General features: G+C 48.4%; 1 protein-coding gene across 4 annotated transcripts; it reads right to left on the reverse strand.

Moving 5' to 3' along the window:
- Positions 1–7967: 7967 nt before the first annotated feature.
- On the reverse strand, positions 7968–16634 carry Tysnd1 (trypsin like peroxisomal matrix peptidase 1). Of its 4 annotated transcripts, none has more exons than XM_026405821.2 (4): positions 15139–16633; positions 13354–13484; positions 12074–12208; positions 7968–8747 (listed from the first exon to the last, which is right to left on the reverse strand). In XM_026405821.2, exons 1-4 carry the CDS (start codon positions 16299–16301, stop codon positions 8530–8532), a joined length of 1647 nt encoding a protein of 548 aa, XP_026261606.1. In that variant the 5' UTR covers positions 16302–16633; the 3' UTR covers positions 7968–8529. The 4 variants fall into 4 exon arrangements, with proteins under 4 accessions (XP_026261606.1, XP_026261605.1, XP_026261609.1 ...); XM_026405820.2 differs by having other exon boundaries at positions 12023–12208; positions 15139–16631; XM_026405824.2 differs by having other exon boundaries at positions 8589–8747; positions 12120–12208; positions 15139–16634.
- Positions 16635–17915: the final 1281 nt, after the last annotated feature.

The following is a 17915-nucleotide window of genomic DNA, read 5'->3' on the forward strand; positions in this document are numbered from 1 at the left end:
TCCCATTCTTGTGGTTGTACATGATGTGAACTTTCACTGGTTGTGTATCTATATATGAACATAAGAAAATTATGTCCAATTCATTCTACTGTCTTTCTTATTCCCATTCCCCTTCCCTTCCTCTGATTCCCCTTTGTCTAATCCAATGAACTTCTATTCTCCCCTCGATGCTTTATTGTGTGTTAGCATCTGCATATCAGAGAGAACAATCTGCCTTGTTTTTTGGGGAGTGGCTTATTTCACTTACCATGATAGCCAGCAGATCCATCCATTGATTGGCAAATGTCATAATTTCATTCTCCTTTATGGCTGAGTAATATTCCAATGTGTATATATACACCACAATTTCTTTATCCATTCATCTGCTGAAGGGCATCTAGGTTGGTTCCATAGCTTAGCTAATGTGAATTGAGCTGCTATAAACATTGATGTGGCTGGGTCACTGTAGTATACAGATTTTAAGTTCTTTGTGTATATAACAAGGAGTGAGAAAGTTGGGTCAAATGGTGATTCTGTTCCAAGTTTTCTGAGGAAACTCCATACTACTTTCCAGAGTGGTTATACAAATTTTCAGTCCCACCAGCAATGTAAGAATGTACCTTTCCCCCCACATCCTCAAGGCCACACAATTCTTTGGCAACCTCCTCAATGCTCACACTCCCAATCCCACACTCCCAACCTCAATGCTCAACCTCCCAACACACACACACTCTTTCTGCCTGTCTCTCTCTCTCTCTCTCTCTCTCTCTCTCTCTCTCTCTCTCTCTCTCTGGCACTGGAGATTGAACCCACAGATGCTTTACTACTGAGCTATATCCCCAGCCCTTTTTAAAATTTTATTTTGAGACAGGTTCTTTCTAAATTATCAAAACTAGCCTTAAACATATGATCTGTCTGCTTCAGCCTTGCGAATTTCTGGGATAACAGGTGTGCAACACTGTGCTGGCTCTAACTGTCTTTTGAATACTACCCTCACCTTCCCAGTTTTCACTGACAGTCACACAGAGGTAACCATTCCTGTATCTTCACTACAAACAGTGGTCCGAGACCTTTATATCCTGTGCTCCTGACATAGGGAGTGAAGTGTTCAATTCCCTCTAGGAGATGCCCTGGAATCATCTCTGTTTGGGAAGGAGGTTGGTCATCCCACCAGCAACGGGTTCTCACAGGCCCAGCCTGCATCCTCCAGTTCTCTGGAATCCTGCCTCTCTTCCTTTACTGGTTATACCTGCCTTCTTCTCTAAGCCCCTGGAGCTACACAGAAACCAACAGCAAAGTATGAGTGTGGAGAGCCGTAGGCCCTGCCTGTTCTAACGCTGCCCAGTGGTCCAGTGGGGAGTTATCAGGAAGCCACTGGCGGGACATGGGGTCCATTGGGTACAGCTAGTCTTGCCTTTGACCTGGGCTTTGCTAATTTCAAAAAGTTTTTTTGTTTGTTTGTTTATTTGATACTAGGGATTGAACTCAGGGGTGCTTTGCCAAGGAGTCACATCCCCAGCATCCCCGGCCTTTTTTATTTTCAGACAGGGTCTCCCTAAATTGCTGAGGCTGGTCTTAAACTTATAATCCTCCTGTTTCAGCCTCCCAAGTTGCTGGGAGGACAGGCTGCACCACCATACCCAGACCAAAGACTTTTTATCTCCTTTTTCCTTCCTTAAACTCTGAGGAAAATAGTGCTACAAACTGTGGTCAAAGTGCAGGTGTTTAACTGTGACACTAAGACAACAAGGACATCTCAGACCAACTTTTTAGGGAAGAGACCTCACTTGGCTGACTGTGTGTTACCAGTGTCTGGCACTGACCCCCACATCTGGTTCGCTGGGCAATCACTAATGTTTGCTAAATGAATGATTTTTTAAAATTAAAATATGATTTACATGTCATGAAATTTACCCTTTCAATATACAGTCATGAGCTGGGTGCAGTGGCTCATGCCTATAATCCCAACAGCTCTGGAGGCTGAGGCAAGAGGATTGTGAGCTCAAAGTTAGCCTCAGCAACTTAGAGAGGCCCTACACAACTCAATGAGACCCTGTCTCTAAATAAAATATAAAAAGGGCTGGGGGTGCATGTATTCAATCCCAGGTACTAAAAAACAAAACACAACAAAAAACAGCATACATAATCATGGTGGTAAGGTTGCACAACCATCATCACTATCTAATCCCAGAGCATTTTCATCATCCCCAAAGAAATCCCATAGCCATTAGCAGGCACCCCCATCCTCCCTGGCCTCAGCCCCTGACAACCAGAATGATTCATTTCTATTGAAACAGTCTATCCCGCACTCTTAGAAAAATAATAGCTAATATTGATTGACACAAATGAAGTGCTTTGGATACCTTTTCAAGTTCATCTTTCACATGGTTCTTGCAAGACATGACTTATTAATTTCTATTTTACACATAAGGAAATAGAGGCCCCCACAGGCTAAGGAACATGGGCAAAGTCACTCAGCTAGTAAAGCAGAGCAGTTGAGCCTTGAACAATAGGTGGCAACTGTGACCCCAAAGCCAGGAAATCCTCTGGCAGGGTAGCAGCCTAAGAGAGCTGGAGGTCACTGAGCAGGCAAAACAGTCTCAATTGTGGCATAACGTGAGCATGGGAAATTTCCTGAGTTCAGCCCAATAACATGTGACACAGAGAATACTCTCAGGCCTTCCCTGGGTCTGCCTAGGTTGCACAGGAAGCACTCAAAAGCACAGCAGGAAGGTAAAGACAGAAGAGAGCAGAGGGAGGTGGAAGGGGGAAGAAGCTGCACTTGGGCTTGGCACGTCGGAGCTGGTATGGCCCGTCTCTAAGGATCTGCTCAAACCCTGAAAATCAACAAGTTGTCCTCTTTGCCACCCAACATCTTATTGGCATGCAGAAGACACCCTCTCCAGGAGAGGGGACAGGGTCTCATGCAATCCCTTTTGTGCCCTTTCCGAGGCAGTTCTTGTCGCACCTCTCTGCCCATCAAGTAATGCCCAAAGCTTTGGAATTGAAAATCAGGGCTTGGGCCTAACAAAAGACCTTTGTCTTTGAATTTCTGGGTGCTAGAGGTTTTAGGAAGGCTTGGTGGTTTGGATACCGAAACACTGGCAATTACAGTCCACAGAACTTTGATGACTGGTGGGGACAGCAGGCAAATTATCTGACATCACAGAATCTAAAAGGAGGAAGAGGTGTTTATCTGATCCCCAGGGAGCCTGGGCCTGAGGACCTTTCTGACAGACAAGGGGCTGTATTGTTCTTCCCCGGGTCACAGGACCAGGATCAACTCAGGAGCCTGGGAAGAAGCAGTAACCCCACTTAGGGAAGAGGCAACCATCAATTCTGAAGAGCTTGGTAAACATTCTCCTTTTCTGTCTGTAGTTCCAACTGAATTGGTAAGACTCAAAGGAAAGAGAGGCCCCATTTCTGCTCCCCCCAACATATAGTTGGGTATAATGCTCCCAGCTGGGAAAAGACTGTATTAGAGTAGATTCTGCTGCTATGACAAATAGACCCCAAAATGGAACAGGAGTACATTTCCTGCTGGAGCATCAGTTCTTGGCCAGTAGACTGATGAATGAGGGTGCCTTCTATACAGTCATCCAGGGACCAGACTAAAAGAGGTTCTATTCACTGCAACATGTAGCTTCCAAGTCTCTTTCAGGTGTTTCCTTCATTCCCATGGAGAGGAGGGGGTCATTGCTTAGAGAAGTCCAGGCAGAAGTTTCTTATAGGCCAGAATAGAATGCTTCACTACCTGCTCCCTAGATCCAGGAGCTGGAATTCAGAGACATGCCTATCTGTGAGGGTGGCCATGAAATGCAGGCTAGTATACACCCGAGGAGAAAAGAAAATGGACTTTGCTAACATCATGTCTGTCTCTGTGGCCTGGGTCTTAGGCCTCGCTAGGCTTCTTCCTATGACTCTGCTTGTCACTTCTCAGCCCATTGGAGGCTCCCACTTTGCCCCTGTCCCTTAACCACTGTTGACCCTGGCCCTTTGTGGCTCCTACTCCTGCAGTATCACCTCCACTCCCCAGCCCCATCTGTAGTCCAGTCAGGCCTATCCTAAATGGACCCACCCTGTCCACAGCTCCATCAGAAGGCACAGCCCCAGAAGCAGCAAGGTGTGGGCCCAATTAGCTCTTTGTTCTACTGGGCATTTGTGTGGGAAATCTGAGAGGGCTTCCTGCCCTCTTCCTATTGAAGTAAAAATGTCACTAGGCAAGCATCAGGCATGGTGGCCCAGGCCTGTGATCTCAGTGACTTCAGAGGCTGAGGCAGGAAGATAGCAAGTTTAAGGCCAACCTGGGCAACTTAGCGAAACTAAAAAGGGCCAGGGCTGCAGCTCAGTGGTAGAGTGCCCCTGGGTTCATCCCCATGCCAGAAAGAAAGAAAAAATCACTGGGCAGGCTTGGGTGGAGCAGCTAGGGTGGCCCCTGCAAGGACAGAATTAAAACAGGGAGCCTGGGACAGCACGGAGAGGTCAGGTCAGGAGATGGCCATGTGCTGGCAGTGGAGCAAACAAGTCAACATAGTGAGAACAAGGGAGCCAGGGTCCCCTCTGATGGAGGGAGGTGTTTGAAAAGCTTCATACTTACACCATAGCTTCCAAACTGAAGCTATTTGTGTGAGCTCATGGCGTACCACAGAGAGAAAGCAACAGAAATAAACAGATGTCAAGAGGGCCCGGGAGCAGCCATGTTCCAAATGCCATTTTCCACTGGAAGGATCCTGGAGAAATGGCTGATTCTAGGAAAAGGACAAAGAGGCCTAGACCATTTTGTCATGAAGGACGTTCTGGAATAATGATGGGGAGATGCCACTTGAAGGCAGGCTCACTAGCCAGATCCAGAGCAATATGGACACCAAAATAAATGACATTTTAACCCACCCAATAAAATATGAATCCATAAGTCCACACAGATACAGAGAGAAGGGAAAACTCTGACAACAGAATGCCACCTCCTGTGTGTAGGAGGAATGACAATACAAAGTGACCACTTGGCAACCAGTTCAGTTACTCAACCAGCAAACAGAATAGGTACAACACCTAACAGGTAAAGGTGGAATAAGGAACAGTAGATTTACATAGTCCCAAAGTACCTCTGCACAAATTTTGGGGGGAGGTACCAGGAATTAAACACAGGACTTCATGCATGCTAGGCAAGTGCTCTACCCCTGAGCTCATCACCTGCTCTTTTCACATTATTTTGAGACAAGAGTCTCACTAAGTCACCCAGACTGGCCTTGAGCTTGTGATCCTCCTGCTTCAGCCTCCCGAGTTGCTGGGATAACCGGCCTGCACCTCTGTGTCCGGCTCAAATTATTATTCTTTATTACCCAGGAGAAATGAGAACTTTACAAAGGAGAAAGTTGTAGTCAAAATTAGTATCATCTGTAATCGGATAAATAAACATTGTGTGCCACTCCAGAGGACGCGCAATGAGAAGACATCACTCCTGTGATTACCCTGCCCAAGATGCTTGGACAAACCTAAGTGAGGAGACAGTCCATGAAATGACAGTCCTGTTGTCTTCAGAAAGTCAAGGGTATGGGGCTGGCGCTGTGGCTCAAGCGGTAGCGCGTTCGCCTGACAGGCGTGTGGCCCAGGTTCGATCCTCAGCACCACATACAAACAAAGATGTTGTGTCTGCTGAAAACTAAAAAATAAATATTAAAAAATCCTCTCTCTCGCTCTTTAAAAAAAAAAAAAAGTCAAGGGCATGAAGTTCAAGTAGAGCCTGAGGAACTGTTCCAATTCAAGGGAGAACAGAAAAGTGTCTCTTGGGTGCAATCCGTGACCCCAAGTTAGATCTTTTGTTACAAAGAACACCACTGGGGCACGGTTGAAATGGAGTGGGGTCTCTGGGTGAAGGATGTTTAGGAATTCTTGTGGATTTTCCGTGTGTTTAAAATTATTTCAAAAATATATGTATGTATGTATATATATGTATATAAATGTTACATATATATTATATGTACATATGTTTGGGGGGTACTGGGAATTGAACCCGGAATCACTTAACCACTGAGCTACATCCCCATCCCTTTTTTATTTTCCCAGTAAAAGCTCTTTATTCTTACAGATCAATGACTGTTGGCAGAGATACATTGCAACACAGAATGACTATATGATTAAAATATTCTTTCTTCCCATTGACACAGTTGGCAGTTTTAAAAGAATGACAGGCTACATATTTTTAGCAACATAAAAAATCAACTTTTAACAATAAATATTCAGAGATGGCTTGGAGTTGACTGTCATGGGTTTGCAGTTGGGTGTATTTCATGAAGCAGGGATGCTTTCTCCTCTCTTCCCCCAACCAACAGGCAGGTAGAAGACTTGATGGAGAACTCTAGGACCCCAAGACCCAACATCAGAGCCACAGGAGGGAAGGAAGCAGAGCCCGTTCATCATACTGCATGGGAGCCAAGCTTCCTTTCTTGGTCAGACACTACTTTGATCTTGACATGAACAATAAACTCTTAAGCCCTGAGATGGAGGGCACTTCCTCCTCACTATCTAACTCATCTGCTCCTCAGCACCCTGCATTCTCAGACCTCTACTTGAGATCTCAGCGCCCTGAACTTGTCATCACCTCATTGTTATCCCAGCCAGAAATCCAGGCACCACTGGACCTTCCTCCCTCTGGGACTCAGCCCTCTGTCTGGCCATTTCAGCCTCTTGTGGAACTCAATCCTCCATGCCCACCAGTCCTGCCTGTCAACTTCTCTCTCACCAAGGCCATCTTAACCGGTCCTGGGGCCTCAGCCTTTCTCCTTTCCAGTTTGGGAGCACTCCCAGAACAAGGGCGTGGTTGTACACTTCCTTCTCCCACTTCCCGCTATTCTTGGCTAGAACACTGTCCCCATTTCTAGTCCACTTGGTACACCCTGAACTCTCCTTTCACAGAACAGCACCTGAGTCACCTTGATGAAGTCCCTCTCTGGTCCCCGGACATATTCTTGCGCGGCCAGCTGCTCTGCGCATTGTACTCTGGGCCAACACACCAGTCTCCCAAGAACAGACTGAGTGCCTTGGCACCATATGCTCTGGAATAGATCCTCCCCTCCCACCTGCAGGAAGGCCAGACCTCAGACCCAGCCTCCTGCTTCCACTGACCCATTGTAGGACTTCTCATGCTAACCTCACCCCCTGGGCCCGTTCCCACTCTGTAAAGGCAAGAACCACCATCATGGAAGCCTTCTGCAGTTGCCCAGAGTCCACTAAATATTAGAAGCAAGATACTCCTAGATCAGCCCCCTAGCCATCTCCCAAATGGCATTCAACCTGCAAATGAAAATCATTTTTTGCAGAGGTGCGGGGTTTACTGGATATTGAACCCAGAGGCACTTTACCACTATGCTACATCTCTAATCCTTGTTGAGACAGGGTCTCCTTAAGTTGCTTAGGGCCTCACTAAGTTGCTAAAGCTGGCTTTGAACTTGCAATCCTCCTCCTCACCCTCCCAAAAAAATCATTTCTTAAGAGCCCTGGGCACACAGTGCACAGTGCAATTCACAGTTGGTCTTAGCTCCTGGAAGTTGCTGTGGCTTCCTTGGAACTCCTACCCAGCCTGGAGTCCAGCCCAGACCTCTGCATATCCCAAGAATTTTTTAAATAGCTGCTGCCAGGGGCTGGGGATGTGGCTCAAGCGGTAAGGAGCTCGCCTGGCATGCGCGGGGCGCTGGATTCGATCCTCAGGACCACATAAAAATAAAATAAAGATGTTGTGTCCACCAAAAACTAAAAAATAAATATTAAAAAGTTCTCTTAAAAAAAATAGCTGCTGTCAGGCCAAGACCACAACCCTCTAGGACCCACAAGCCCCAGACAGCTCTGACTGGAACATGACTAGTAACCAGAAACAGCCTGGCAGGAGACTCCTGTGAGATGAAACCCTGCCAAGAAAACAGCATAGAGAGGGGGCATTCTTTACCGGGTGCTTGTCTACTTCTGATTGAACTCTTAGGAAAAAGAGTCGGCTATAGAGAAGTAGTAGATTGTGTTTATTCCCAAGTCCCAACCACACATTCAACCCCCAAGATCCCCGAGACCCAGGATGTGGGCTGGAAAATGAAGGCACTGAATGAGTGAAGACCCAGGTGTCCTGGCCAGGGACCTGCCTGCCCATAGTTGTGGCAGAGCAGGGACACACTGTACCCCAACCCTTTGTCTCTGGCCTTCAGAGTAGGCCCTGTGTGCTAAGGTCCTCTGAGCAAGCCCAGGGTCCTCTGCCAGCCCCGACATGGGGAGACCAGGAGTCAGCAGGACAGACGCAAAGTCTTCCAAGCAGCACCCGACTACCAGGACCGGAGTTCTGTGCAGCTGGCTTGAATCCCCAGGAGGGAAATAACATGATTGATTCTAGTGCTGGAGAAGTGGGGGGTCAAGAAAGCACCCCAAAACAGGCTGCCAACTCTGAGGCCCATGGGACTGGAGTCCTGGAGCTGGGTGGGCCTTGGATCCTAAGGTGGCCACAACCTCAACATCACTTCTATGGCACAAAACAGTCACTCTTCTTCTGCAGGGGGAGGGGATGATAGAGCCTCAGAGCTTGCTCCTAGGGGTCTCGGGCAGGGGCCGCTGCAGCCTCCACACCACGCTGACTGACTCAGCAGCGCGGTTCAGGTCATGGAAGCCCCCCAGGTCGCCAGTCTGAATGTACCGCTGCAGGGCGGGCTGAAGCACCGTGATGGGAATGCTGAAGTTCAGGTGGGGGTAGGTGGCCCCTGTGTTATTGTCCCGGGTGTTGCTGGCGACAATGCCTGTTGAGGAGTCAGAAAACAAAGAGGATATGAGCCAGGGGTAGCCCAAACAGATGTGGGAGAAGGATCATCTCTATTCTGGAATCTCCAGGTCCTGCAGGGAGCTCAAAACTTCCATCATAACAGATGCCACCGAGTTTCCTGTAATAAGGCAGCTGTTCCTCACACCCCACCGCTAACCACAACCCTGGTCTAACACACTGTGTGTTTCACTTATCCGGTCCTCCCTCTCTCCCACTCCATGAAGGTGGCTCTCGAGTGCTTCATTCATGAAGTCTCCTCAGGGCCGAGAAGAGTTCCTGGCAGAGCAGGCCCTCAACAAACACTTGCTGAATGATGAATAGATGAGTCAGACCCACAGACACATTTTATTTGGCCTGCTGTGTCTGTATTTTTTTTAACCTTTATTTTTTATTTTTCTGTGGTGCTGAGGATCGAACCCAGCCCCCTACATGTGCCAGTCGAGCGCGCTACTGCAGAGCCACAACCCTAGCCCTGTATTTTTTTTTTTTTTTTTAAAGACAATTTCACACAGAGAAGCCTTGTCCAAATAGTTCCTGTATGCTTCTTACCCAGCTTTCCCCTATGGTAATAACTTACTTTATCATAAAATGTTTATGGAAATTAGGAGATTAACTTTGCTAGATGGACACCGTGGTGCATGCTCATAATCCCAGCAACTCCGGAGGTTGAGGCAGGAAGATTACAAATTCAAATTCAACCTCGACAATGTAGTGAGGCCTTGTCTCAAAAAACAAAACAAAAAAAAAACTGGGGATATGGCGCAGTGGTTAAGTCCCTCTGGGCTTAATCCCAGAACAAAAAAAAAAAAGAAAAAGAAAAAAACAAAATTAACTTTGCTTCTATACTAAAATGAAGAACTCCTTTAGATTTCACTAGTTTTCTACTAATGGTCCTCCTCCTGTTCCAGGATCCAACCCAGGATCTCACATTGCTTTAGTTGTCACATTTTCCAAAATCTCTGACAATCTGGGCTGATTCCTCAGCTTTTCCTTCTTTCATGGCCTTGACACTTTGAAGAGTATGAGACGGTTATTTTGTACAATGGGCCTAAATTTATCCCAGGGTCAATGGAATTTTGCATTATTGGGAAGAATCCCAAAGAAGTGACCTATCTGTCTCACTGTGTTATCAGGAGGTGGCTGATGTCTATTATAGTACTGTTTGTCCTTTGTATGACCACGAACCAACACGTGGCAGCGCTCTCTACCACTGAGCTACTTCCCCAGCCTGGACACGTGGTACTTTTGGTGTTGACCTTGACCACTGGCTAAGCTAGTATCTGCCAGGCCTCTCCACTGAAAGAGAGGATTCCACCTTTGTAAATTCTAAATATTTGAGGAGCTATTCTGAGGCTGTGCAAATACTCTGCCCACTACTTTCGACATCTGTCCATTTAGCTCTTGTCTGCAACTGCAGCTGTGGTGTCTTGTGAATCCCTGTTTTCCTCATTTCTTCTCTACATTTATTAATTAGAATTCTGTAGGGAAGAGCTGCTGCTTGTCTCCATTTCTAACTTCTTTGGTTCTCTTTGTGTCAATGTGGACTCATGGATGTTCATTCTTTTCTTTGGGTTATAGGTGACACTACTGATATTTGCTTGGCTGTTGACGAGTTGTTCAATGGGAGCTTCAGGGTTGGTCCTGGTCCTGTCAGCACTTGACATGCCCCATCATTCTTCTTATTAGGACTTCCTTTTTTGGGATAAGACACTCCTAGTTCAACTTGGTTTTTCCCTGCCCCCGCCCTGGGATCATCCAGTTCTTGGTTCCTTTTGTTGGGGAATAGAATTTAGAAACCAAGGTCTGGGTTCCAAAAGTGCTTGTTGGCAAATGGAGTAAAAGTGTCCCTGTCCCTCTTGGTGGACAGAGTAAGAGATACAGACTGTGCAAGGGTGGGTGGGGGGTACTAACTTATGCACACAAATCTGAATTTTATTTCTGCATTCACCTATTTGTATATATGGCTTAAAAAAGCAACCAGGATGTGAGGAAACATGGAGAAAAGTTGTGACTCTTATTACAAATAAATAACCACAATGAAGGAGAAGCTGAGCTAAGTACCTTTGGAAAGCACTGTTCTGACTGACACTGTAAGGTCAAAGACAAAAACAACTGCACATGAACACACAACACTGTACTAGCTGAAACCGGTGCTCACCCCTGTGAGGTTTTTAGCAATTCTAAAGGTGTTTAGAGTTGAACAAACAAGTAAAAATACTGTAGATAGCAAGAGTAAGGTTACTCACTATAAGAGAAAAAAGTTAGAAATAATGAAAAGCAGTGCTAGGCTCTGTGGGGCATGCCTGTAATCCCAGCAGCTCAGGAGGCTGAGACACAGGAACCACAAGTTCAAAGCCAGCCTCGGCAATTTATTGAGGCCCTGAGCAACTCAGTGAGACCCTGTCTCTAAATAAAAAAATAAAAAGGGCTGAGCGTGTGGCTCAGTGACAAGTGCACCTGGGTTCAATTCCGGGTACCAAAAAAGAAAAAAAAAGTAGAACTAATAAAGGCTAGTAATAAACAAGTAGTGCTATACACAGAATCCCAGCATTTTCTGACTCACAGTGCTTCTCTCTCCCTCTTTTTAAATAGCTAAATGGATTTTTAAAAAAGTTCAGATAGGCATGGTGGCTTATACCTCTAATCCCAGCAGCTTGGGAGGCAGGAGGATCGCAAGTTGAAAGCCAGCCTCAGCAAATTAGCGAGGCCCTAAGCAACTTAGCAAGACTCTGCTCAAAAATAAAATTAAAACTAAAAGGGGCTGGAGATGTGGCTCCGGAAGTGGTTAAGTGTCCCTGGGTTCGATCCCTGGTACTTAAAAAAAAAAAAAAATCCCCAGCTTCTTGTTAAATACTATCAGGCCACAATCTGCTGCAACTGAGCAGAGTTCATCCTAATTGACCCCTGACCTTACCCCTCCACTTCCTCTAGTCACTCATTCATTATTCACTTTACCTGCCTAGGAACCATAGGCTTGAGACTGACTTACCTAAGGTCACACAGCAGAGTAGTGGCAGAGAACAGATCAAGGCCCAGATCTCTTCCCTTCCAGCTCAGCCTACCTCCCTCTCACCTTCAAAGGCAGAATAGCCTGAAAACTCAGGTGAACTAACTGTGGGCATAACGCCCACCATCTATGCCCACCATCTTCCCATTCAGAGGGTCCTCCCAGGGCTGGACACAGAACATTCACAGGGCAGGACTGAGGCTCTAGCAAGGTGAAGGATGGGAGAGGGCCAAGGAGCTGGTTACCCAGGAGGTCCCCTGAATGGGTGGAAAACAGGGGTCCCCCACTAGAGCCACCGTGCACAGCGCACGTGGTCTGCAGCATCACTGGTGTGTCGTCCACCTGCACCACAGCTGACAGGATGCCTGAGGTCATCGAGGGTCCACAGGTTTGGCCAAAGACACCGAAGCCCACCACGCTGACAGCATCTCCTGCAAGGGAGGGAAGGAGGGTGAAGCAGGGGAGGACTCACTCCCAACACATCCCCACCCTCTCCAAAGATCCCGACCCTCTCTGCCCCTTTAGTTTTTGCTCAGATACTCCCATGCCAAGGAGCCTTCTTTCCCAGGTCCCCACTGCAGGAAGACCAGGCAGTCACACTTGGGGTTCTTTTTTTTTTTTCCTTTGGACCAGGGATTGAACTCAGGGGCACTCGACCACTGAGCCACATCCCCAGCCCTATTTTGTATTTTATTTAGAGACAGGGTCTCACTGATCTCACTGAGTTGCTTAGTGCCTGGCAGTTCCTGAGGCTGGCTTTGAACTCAAGATTCTTCCGTCTCAGCCTCCCAAGCCTCTGGGATTACAGGCATGCACCACTGAACCGGCTTTGCGGTTCTTTTCATGTATCTAGGTGCTCAATAAATGTCTGTGGAATTAATATTCATCACCTCCTGGGATGAAAAAGTCTCCTGGGGAAAGAAATGGTGATGAGGGCTATAAAGTAGTCACCACCTTCCTCCCCAAGTGCTTTGAAGGTACAAGGCAGAGCCTAGGGTTAGATGCTTTATAGGCACATCTCAAACAGTCCTCACCACACCCAAGATAAGGTGCATGGATCCCATTCTGCAGATGTGGTGACCCTGGCAGAGGACAGTTTAGCAGTCTGTCCAAGGACAGCAGTGGCAGAGGAGAAGCTGATCCAGAGCACCTGTCCTTTTCATCACTATATCACACGGTCTCCATGAAATGGGACATCTCCCACCATGTGGCAGCATCTCAGAGCCATTTACCTAATCATGCCATGGGAGCCCTGAAGATACCACACACTCCTCTGACCAGCCTGAATGCATTAGGAGCCCCCAAAACCCAGCCCCCCAACACTACACTGCTGCAGAGCCTGGGGGTAGGGCCATGCCTTACCCTTCACAGGGTACACCGGTAGCCCCCAGCACCTGGGGCATTCTGGAACAGCCTCCAACAAGAACCTCACAGTGCCACCCTGACTCATTACCTCTGCAGGCAGGGGAAGGGAACTGCCACCTGGTGTGGCATGGCTAGTCAACCCTGACTCTCCTTCCTGAGGTCCAGCCCAGACTAGAGGGCCTGCCTTCAGGCTGTACCCTTTGTCCTTTACCTTCGTGGAAGTGCTCAGTTGGCACAGGCACAGGGACACCTTCTAGGTCCTCCTCCAGGTTCACCACTGCTATGTCATAGGGAGATGTCTCCTGGGTGGCAAACACCACATGTCCCCAGATGGCCACACTCCTGGGAGCAAGGGAAACAAGTGACAGGCTAGTTTCGCACTGGGGAGAAAGCAAGATGAGAGTGACAGCAAAATTCATGGACGTGGGAGTCAGAAGATCTGGGTCAGTCCTGAAACTTAACCAGCCAGGCAGCTCTGAGTATATCACTTAACCAAATATGCTTTACAAACAATAGAGCACTTGTATGCAAAGTTTCCTGTTCCTTGCCATGATAATGAACACCTGATACCTGCTGAGTACCACATGCCAGGCCTGGTGCTGATGTCTTGTGGACATCATTTCACTTAGTCCTCGTGACCCTGTGAATTAGGCACTGATACAATCTCCATTCTACTTATTTTTCATTTTTGGTACTGAGGCTTGACATTGTCTGTTTTATATGGTATAGCTGAAGCCCAGAGGTTGAGTGACATTCCCAGGGTCACATGACAAGTAGTAGAAGTTGGGCAAACAAATGGGAATAGTTCTTCATTGCCTCCTTATGGGTTCATATTTTATTGGGTGGCATGATGGGCTTCTAGCCCTCTTAGTGCTTGTTTATATACATGCTAGTGCTTTCAGAGCACACTATGTGCCAGTCTCTGGCCCAAGAATTTACATGTAAGCCCACTTAGAGGGGGCAAGGTGAAGCTTACACACATTAAGTGACTTGCCCAACACCGCACAGGGACATCCTGCTACATACTGAAGGGGTATTTTCCTACAAACACTGTGGTTTTCTTAGAACAGGAATGAGGAGTTGGGGGCCATCATCAGGAAAACCTCACCATCAGCTTTCCTTGTAAAATCATGGTTGTCTAAAATCATGGCTGTCTGGTCAGCCACCCATGCGGGCCCTCTGTGGCAAAGCTGGGCTAGGTTAGCCACACTGGGCTAACCTTGGGAATTCAAAAGAGATTTGAAAAGGATTGCAAGGTAAGGCCAGGCATTAACATCAAGGTGCTATACTGCTTAACTTTGGCCTGGATTAAGCACCTGGGGCTACAACAGAAACAGAAAAACCTCACCAGAAAAACCAAGCCTGGAAGCCAAGGCTCTGGCCCAGGGAGGACAAGGCTACTTTTGGCTACACAAGGAACTAGTGACTATCTGAAGTCAGCCTGGCTGCCCACCAGGGTCATCTAAAAATTGTTCACAACGTTATCCATCTGCCTGGGCCTCAACCCTTCATTTACTTAGGTAGAACTATACATTTGTAACTTTCACCCAGAGAGGCAGCCACTGCTAAACTGCAAGAGATAAAAATTAAGATTAGAAGGTCTATCTCATCACCCCTAGAGGGCAATGTCCTGGGTCCCTGAAATGTCAACGTTTGGGAATGGGATCAAAGGGCTCAGTGAGAGGTGTGAGGTCCAGGGCTAAGAGGCAAGAAATTCAGACTGTGAGAAGGAGCGCAAACATGTCCAGTCCTGTATGTAGGGAAGGCCCCACAGCTCCCAATTCCAAATCTGCTTGTATCTTGGCATCCTGACCAAGCTCTATTCAGGCTCTGCCTATCAAGAATGAGGGGGAGTCACAGGCATCTACTCCCACTACATCCCCAAAGCACCAACATAAGGCCAGCAGAAAGGCCCCCACAATCCTCCATGTGGAAGGTCTGGGTCCACACCTGAAACCTGGTGAGGAGCAAAGAGGGACAGTCCTGAGGCCCTTACTTGGGGGTGACAGAATGCACCAGGACTCTGGCCGCCTCCCGAGGGGCCACGTGCCGGCAGGTAACCACGAGGCGAGATGCCACGGCCACTCCTGAGCCCCACACGGTGCCACACTCCACCAGCACGGCTGCGGCTGCCCACGGGGGTCCCGGGTCTTGAAGGGACAGGCCCCGCGGGACGCCCACCTCGGGCGGCAGGAGATCTGCCAGGGCAGCGGCGTCGGGCTGGAGGTGGGCGAGCGCTGCGCGGGCGACGCGAAACAGCGGAGCTGCAGCGCAGAGCAGAGTGAGGCCTACCCACTCGCGGGCCTTCCAGCAGAGTGGCGCCGCCACCAGTGCCACCAGCGATCCTCCGGGTCGCGCAGCGAAAACGCCACCGCCCTCAGTGCCTGGCAGACAGCGAGCGTCGGTAAGCAGCAGCGGGCCGGCCACGTTGCTGAGCACACCGCGGCTCAGCGTGTTGAGGAAGATGTCTGGGCAAAAAGCCCCGAACGGGGAACCGCAGGCCAGCAGCTGCGCGCCCTTGGGCACAATCCCGAGAGGCGCTACGGTCACCGCGGGCCCGACCTCCTCCTCCGCCTCCTGGCCGGGCTGCACCCGCAGCAGCGCGAACCAGCCCAACGCTCGCAGCTGATCCTCCTCCTCGTCCTCTGACACCTCATCGTCAGGCGCTGCGCTCGCGAAGCGCCACTGCTCTGCCGCCTCGCCTCCGAAGAGGCGCGCGAAGTGGGCCCGAAAGGCCGGGCAGCTTAGCAGCAGTAGTAACTCGGCCCTGCGCGGCGGTTGCAAGGGTCGTCCGCGGGGCCGCGCGGCCAGACCGGGTTCGAGGCCCGAGCATTGCGGCGTGCACAGTCCGGGACGACCCGGCTCCGCGCGGCCAGCGGGACTCGTGGCCGTTGGTCCCCATTGTACGTGAAGGCGCAGGTCGTCACTACAACTGTCGCCGGGCAGGGTGGTGGTGCCGGCCGCGGTCAGGGCCCCGCTGCCAGCCCGCAGGAAGGGGGTGAAGATTCCCCCGTGGCACAACACCAGGCCCGGGTTGCGGCTCAGGATTACCCCGCTGCAGCTCCAAGAGCCCGCTTCCGGCTGTCCGCCCCTGGAGGCGCTCACCACGCAGCCCGCCTGCTCGGCCGCCTTCATGGAGGGCCCCCACTGCCGCCCCATGGTTCCTGGGACTGGACTTCCAAGGTTTCCCCAAGAACAAGCCAAAATGCAAGGTAGGACAGGGACCCGCCAAGCTAGGGGAAATCGACTCAGCGCTACACACAACTGCGAGCTACAGGCGAAAGCACTGACTCAGGTCTTCCTCGTCAAGCCCGATTGGCTAAGCCCCAACTGACCCGACCCGATTGGCTGGGCATGGGGCCGAAGTCTGATTGGCTGTGTATCTCCCTTCCCCGCCCTCTTCGGATTATCCAATTTGTGGGATTTCTAAGCAGCCATCCCACTAGACCAGCCCCAGGAAAGAGTGACAGGCGTGCGTCACCGGGATTTGTGGTGAGATGGCTTGAGGGATCCGCCCTCCGAGCCTAATTTTTGGTAAATAGAAATGAGCACTTAAGTAGCTACACATGCCTATGCCTTAAGAGGCCAGATGCAGATGATCCTTAGTCTCTGACCCGGGATAATGCGGCCAATTTACTAGGTATTTTGAAAATGCTGTTATTTTTGTATTTTGAGATTTTTAAAGTAAACCTTAAACCGGGAGCGGTGGCATAAGCCTGTAATCCCAGCGACTCGGGAGGCTAAGCAGGGGTATGTAAGTTCGAGGACAGCCTCAGCGATTTAGCAAGATCCCTGCCTCAAAATTAAACAATAAAAATAAAAATAACGAGGAATGTAGATCAGTGCTAAATTTCTCTGGGTTCAATCCTCAGTACAAAAAAAAAAAAAAAAAAAAAAAAGTAAACCCTAAGCAATCCACCAGGGGGCACAGAATTCACAAAATTACTCCTAGGAACTTTTGTTGCTAAAGTGCCAACTTGACAAATCTCATGGAAACTGGATTTGCTCTAAATTAAATTGTCCTTTAAACTATGATAATAGTTTATAATAGTAGCTAAAAGTCAAAATTTTTCATCATGCAATTCTATATTTTGCAGTATGCACATGTGACATAATAACATTTATAACCACCACTCAGGATTTATGTAGGCCAGCTAATCTTTTTTTTTTTCTGAAAAAAAGCAAAAATGGAAATAGTTCAAGTTTTGCTGGCCATATAATCTTTGTCATAAATACTCAACTCTGCAATTGTATCACACAAAAGCCAAAGGAACCATGGTGGCTGTGTTCTAATAAGACTTTATGAATTTTGCAGGGTACAGTATAGCACACCTGTAATCCAGCTGCTAGGGAGACTGAGGTGGGAGGATTGCAAATTCCAGGTCAGCCTCCCCAGTTTAGCAAGACCCTGTCTCAAATAAAAAGGGCTAGGGATACAGCTCAGTGGTAAAGTACCCCTGAGTTTAATCCCCAGAACTATATACACACCAAAAAACAAAAATTACAAAATTTGAATTTTATTATTTTCATGTTTCATGAAATAGCATTCCTAATTTTTTTTAACCATAAAGTGTAAAAATCTTTATTATCCCAGAGGCCATACAAACACAGCCAGCAGGACAGATTTGTCCCTCAAACAGTAGTTTGCCATTTCTAATCTAGGCTAACATAAAACTTCCCTACTTTTCCAAAGAAGTATCTTGAGGATAGGCAGGCCTGGGAGGACATCGTGATACTCCAAAGCAGTCACCACAAGCTACACATTTTATGAAG

This window comes from Urocitellus parryii, chromosome 5 (assembly GCF_045843805.1).
Source record: "Urocitellus parryii isolate mUroPar1 chromosome 5, mUroPar1.hap1, whole genome shotgun sequence".
Taxonomy (NCBI): domain Eukaryota; kingdom Metazoa; phylum Chordata; class Mammalia; order Rodentia; family Sciuridae; genus Urocitellus; species Urocitellus parryii.

Coding starts and splice junctions, on each gene's coding strand:
- Tysnd1 (XM_026405820.2), bottom strand. CDS start 16,301: ATGGGGCGGCAGTGGGGGCCCTCCATGAAGGCGGCCGAGCAGGCGGGC. Junction 12,209..13,353: donor AACTGAGCACTTCCACGAAG/GTAAAGGACAAA, acceptor CCTCCCTTGCAG/GAGATGCTGTCAGCGTGGTG. Junction 8,748..12,022: donor CCATTCAGGGGACCTCCTGG/GTAACCAGCTCC, acceptor ACTCCTCAACAG/GCATTGTCGCCAGCAACACC.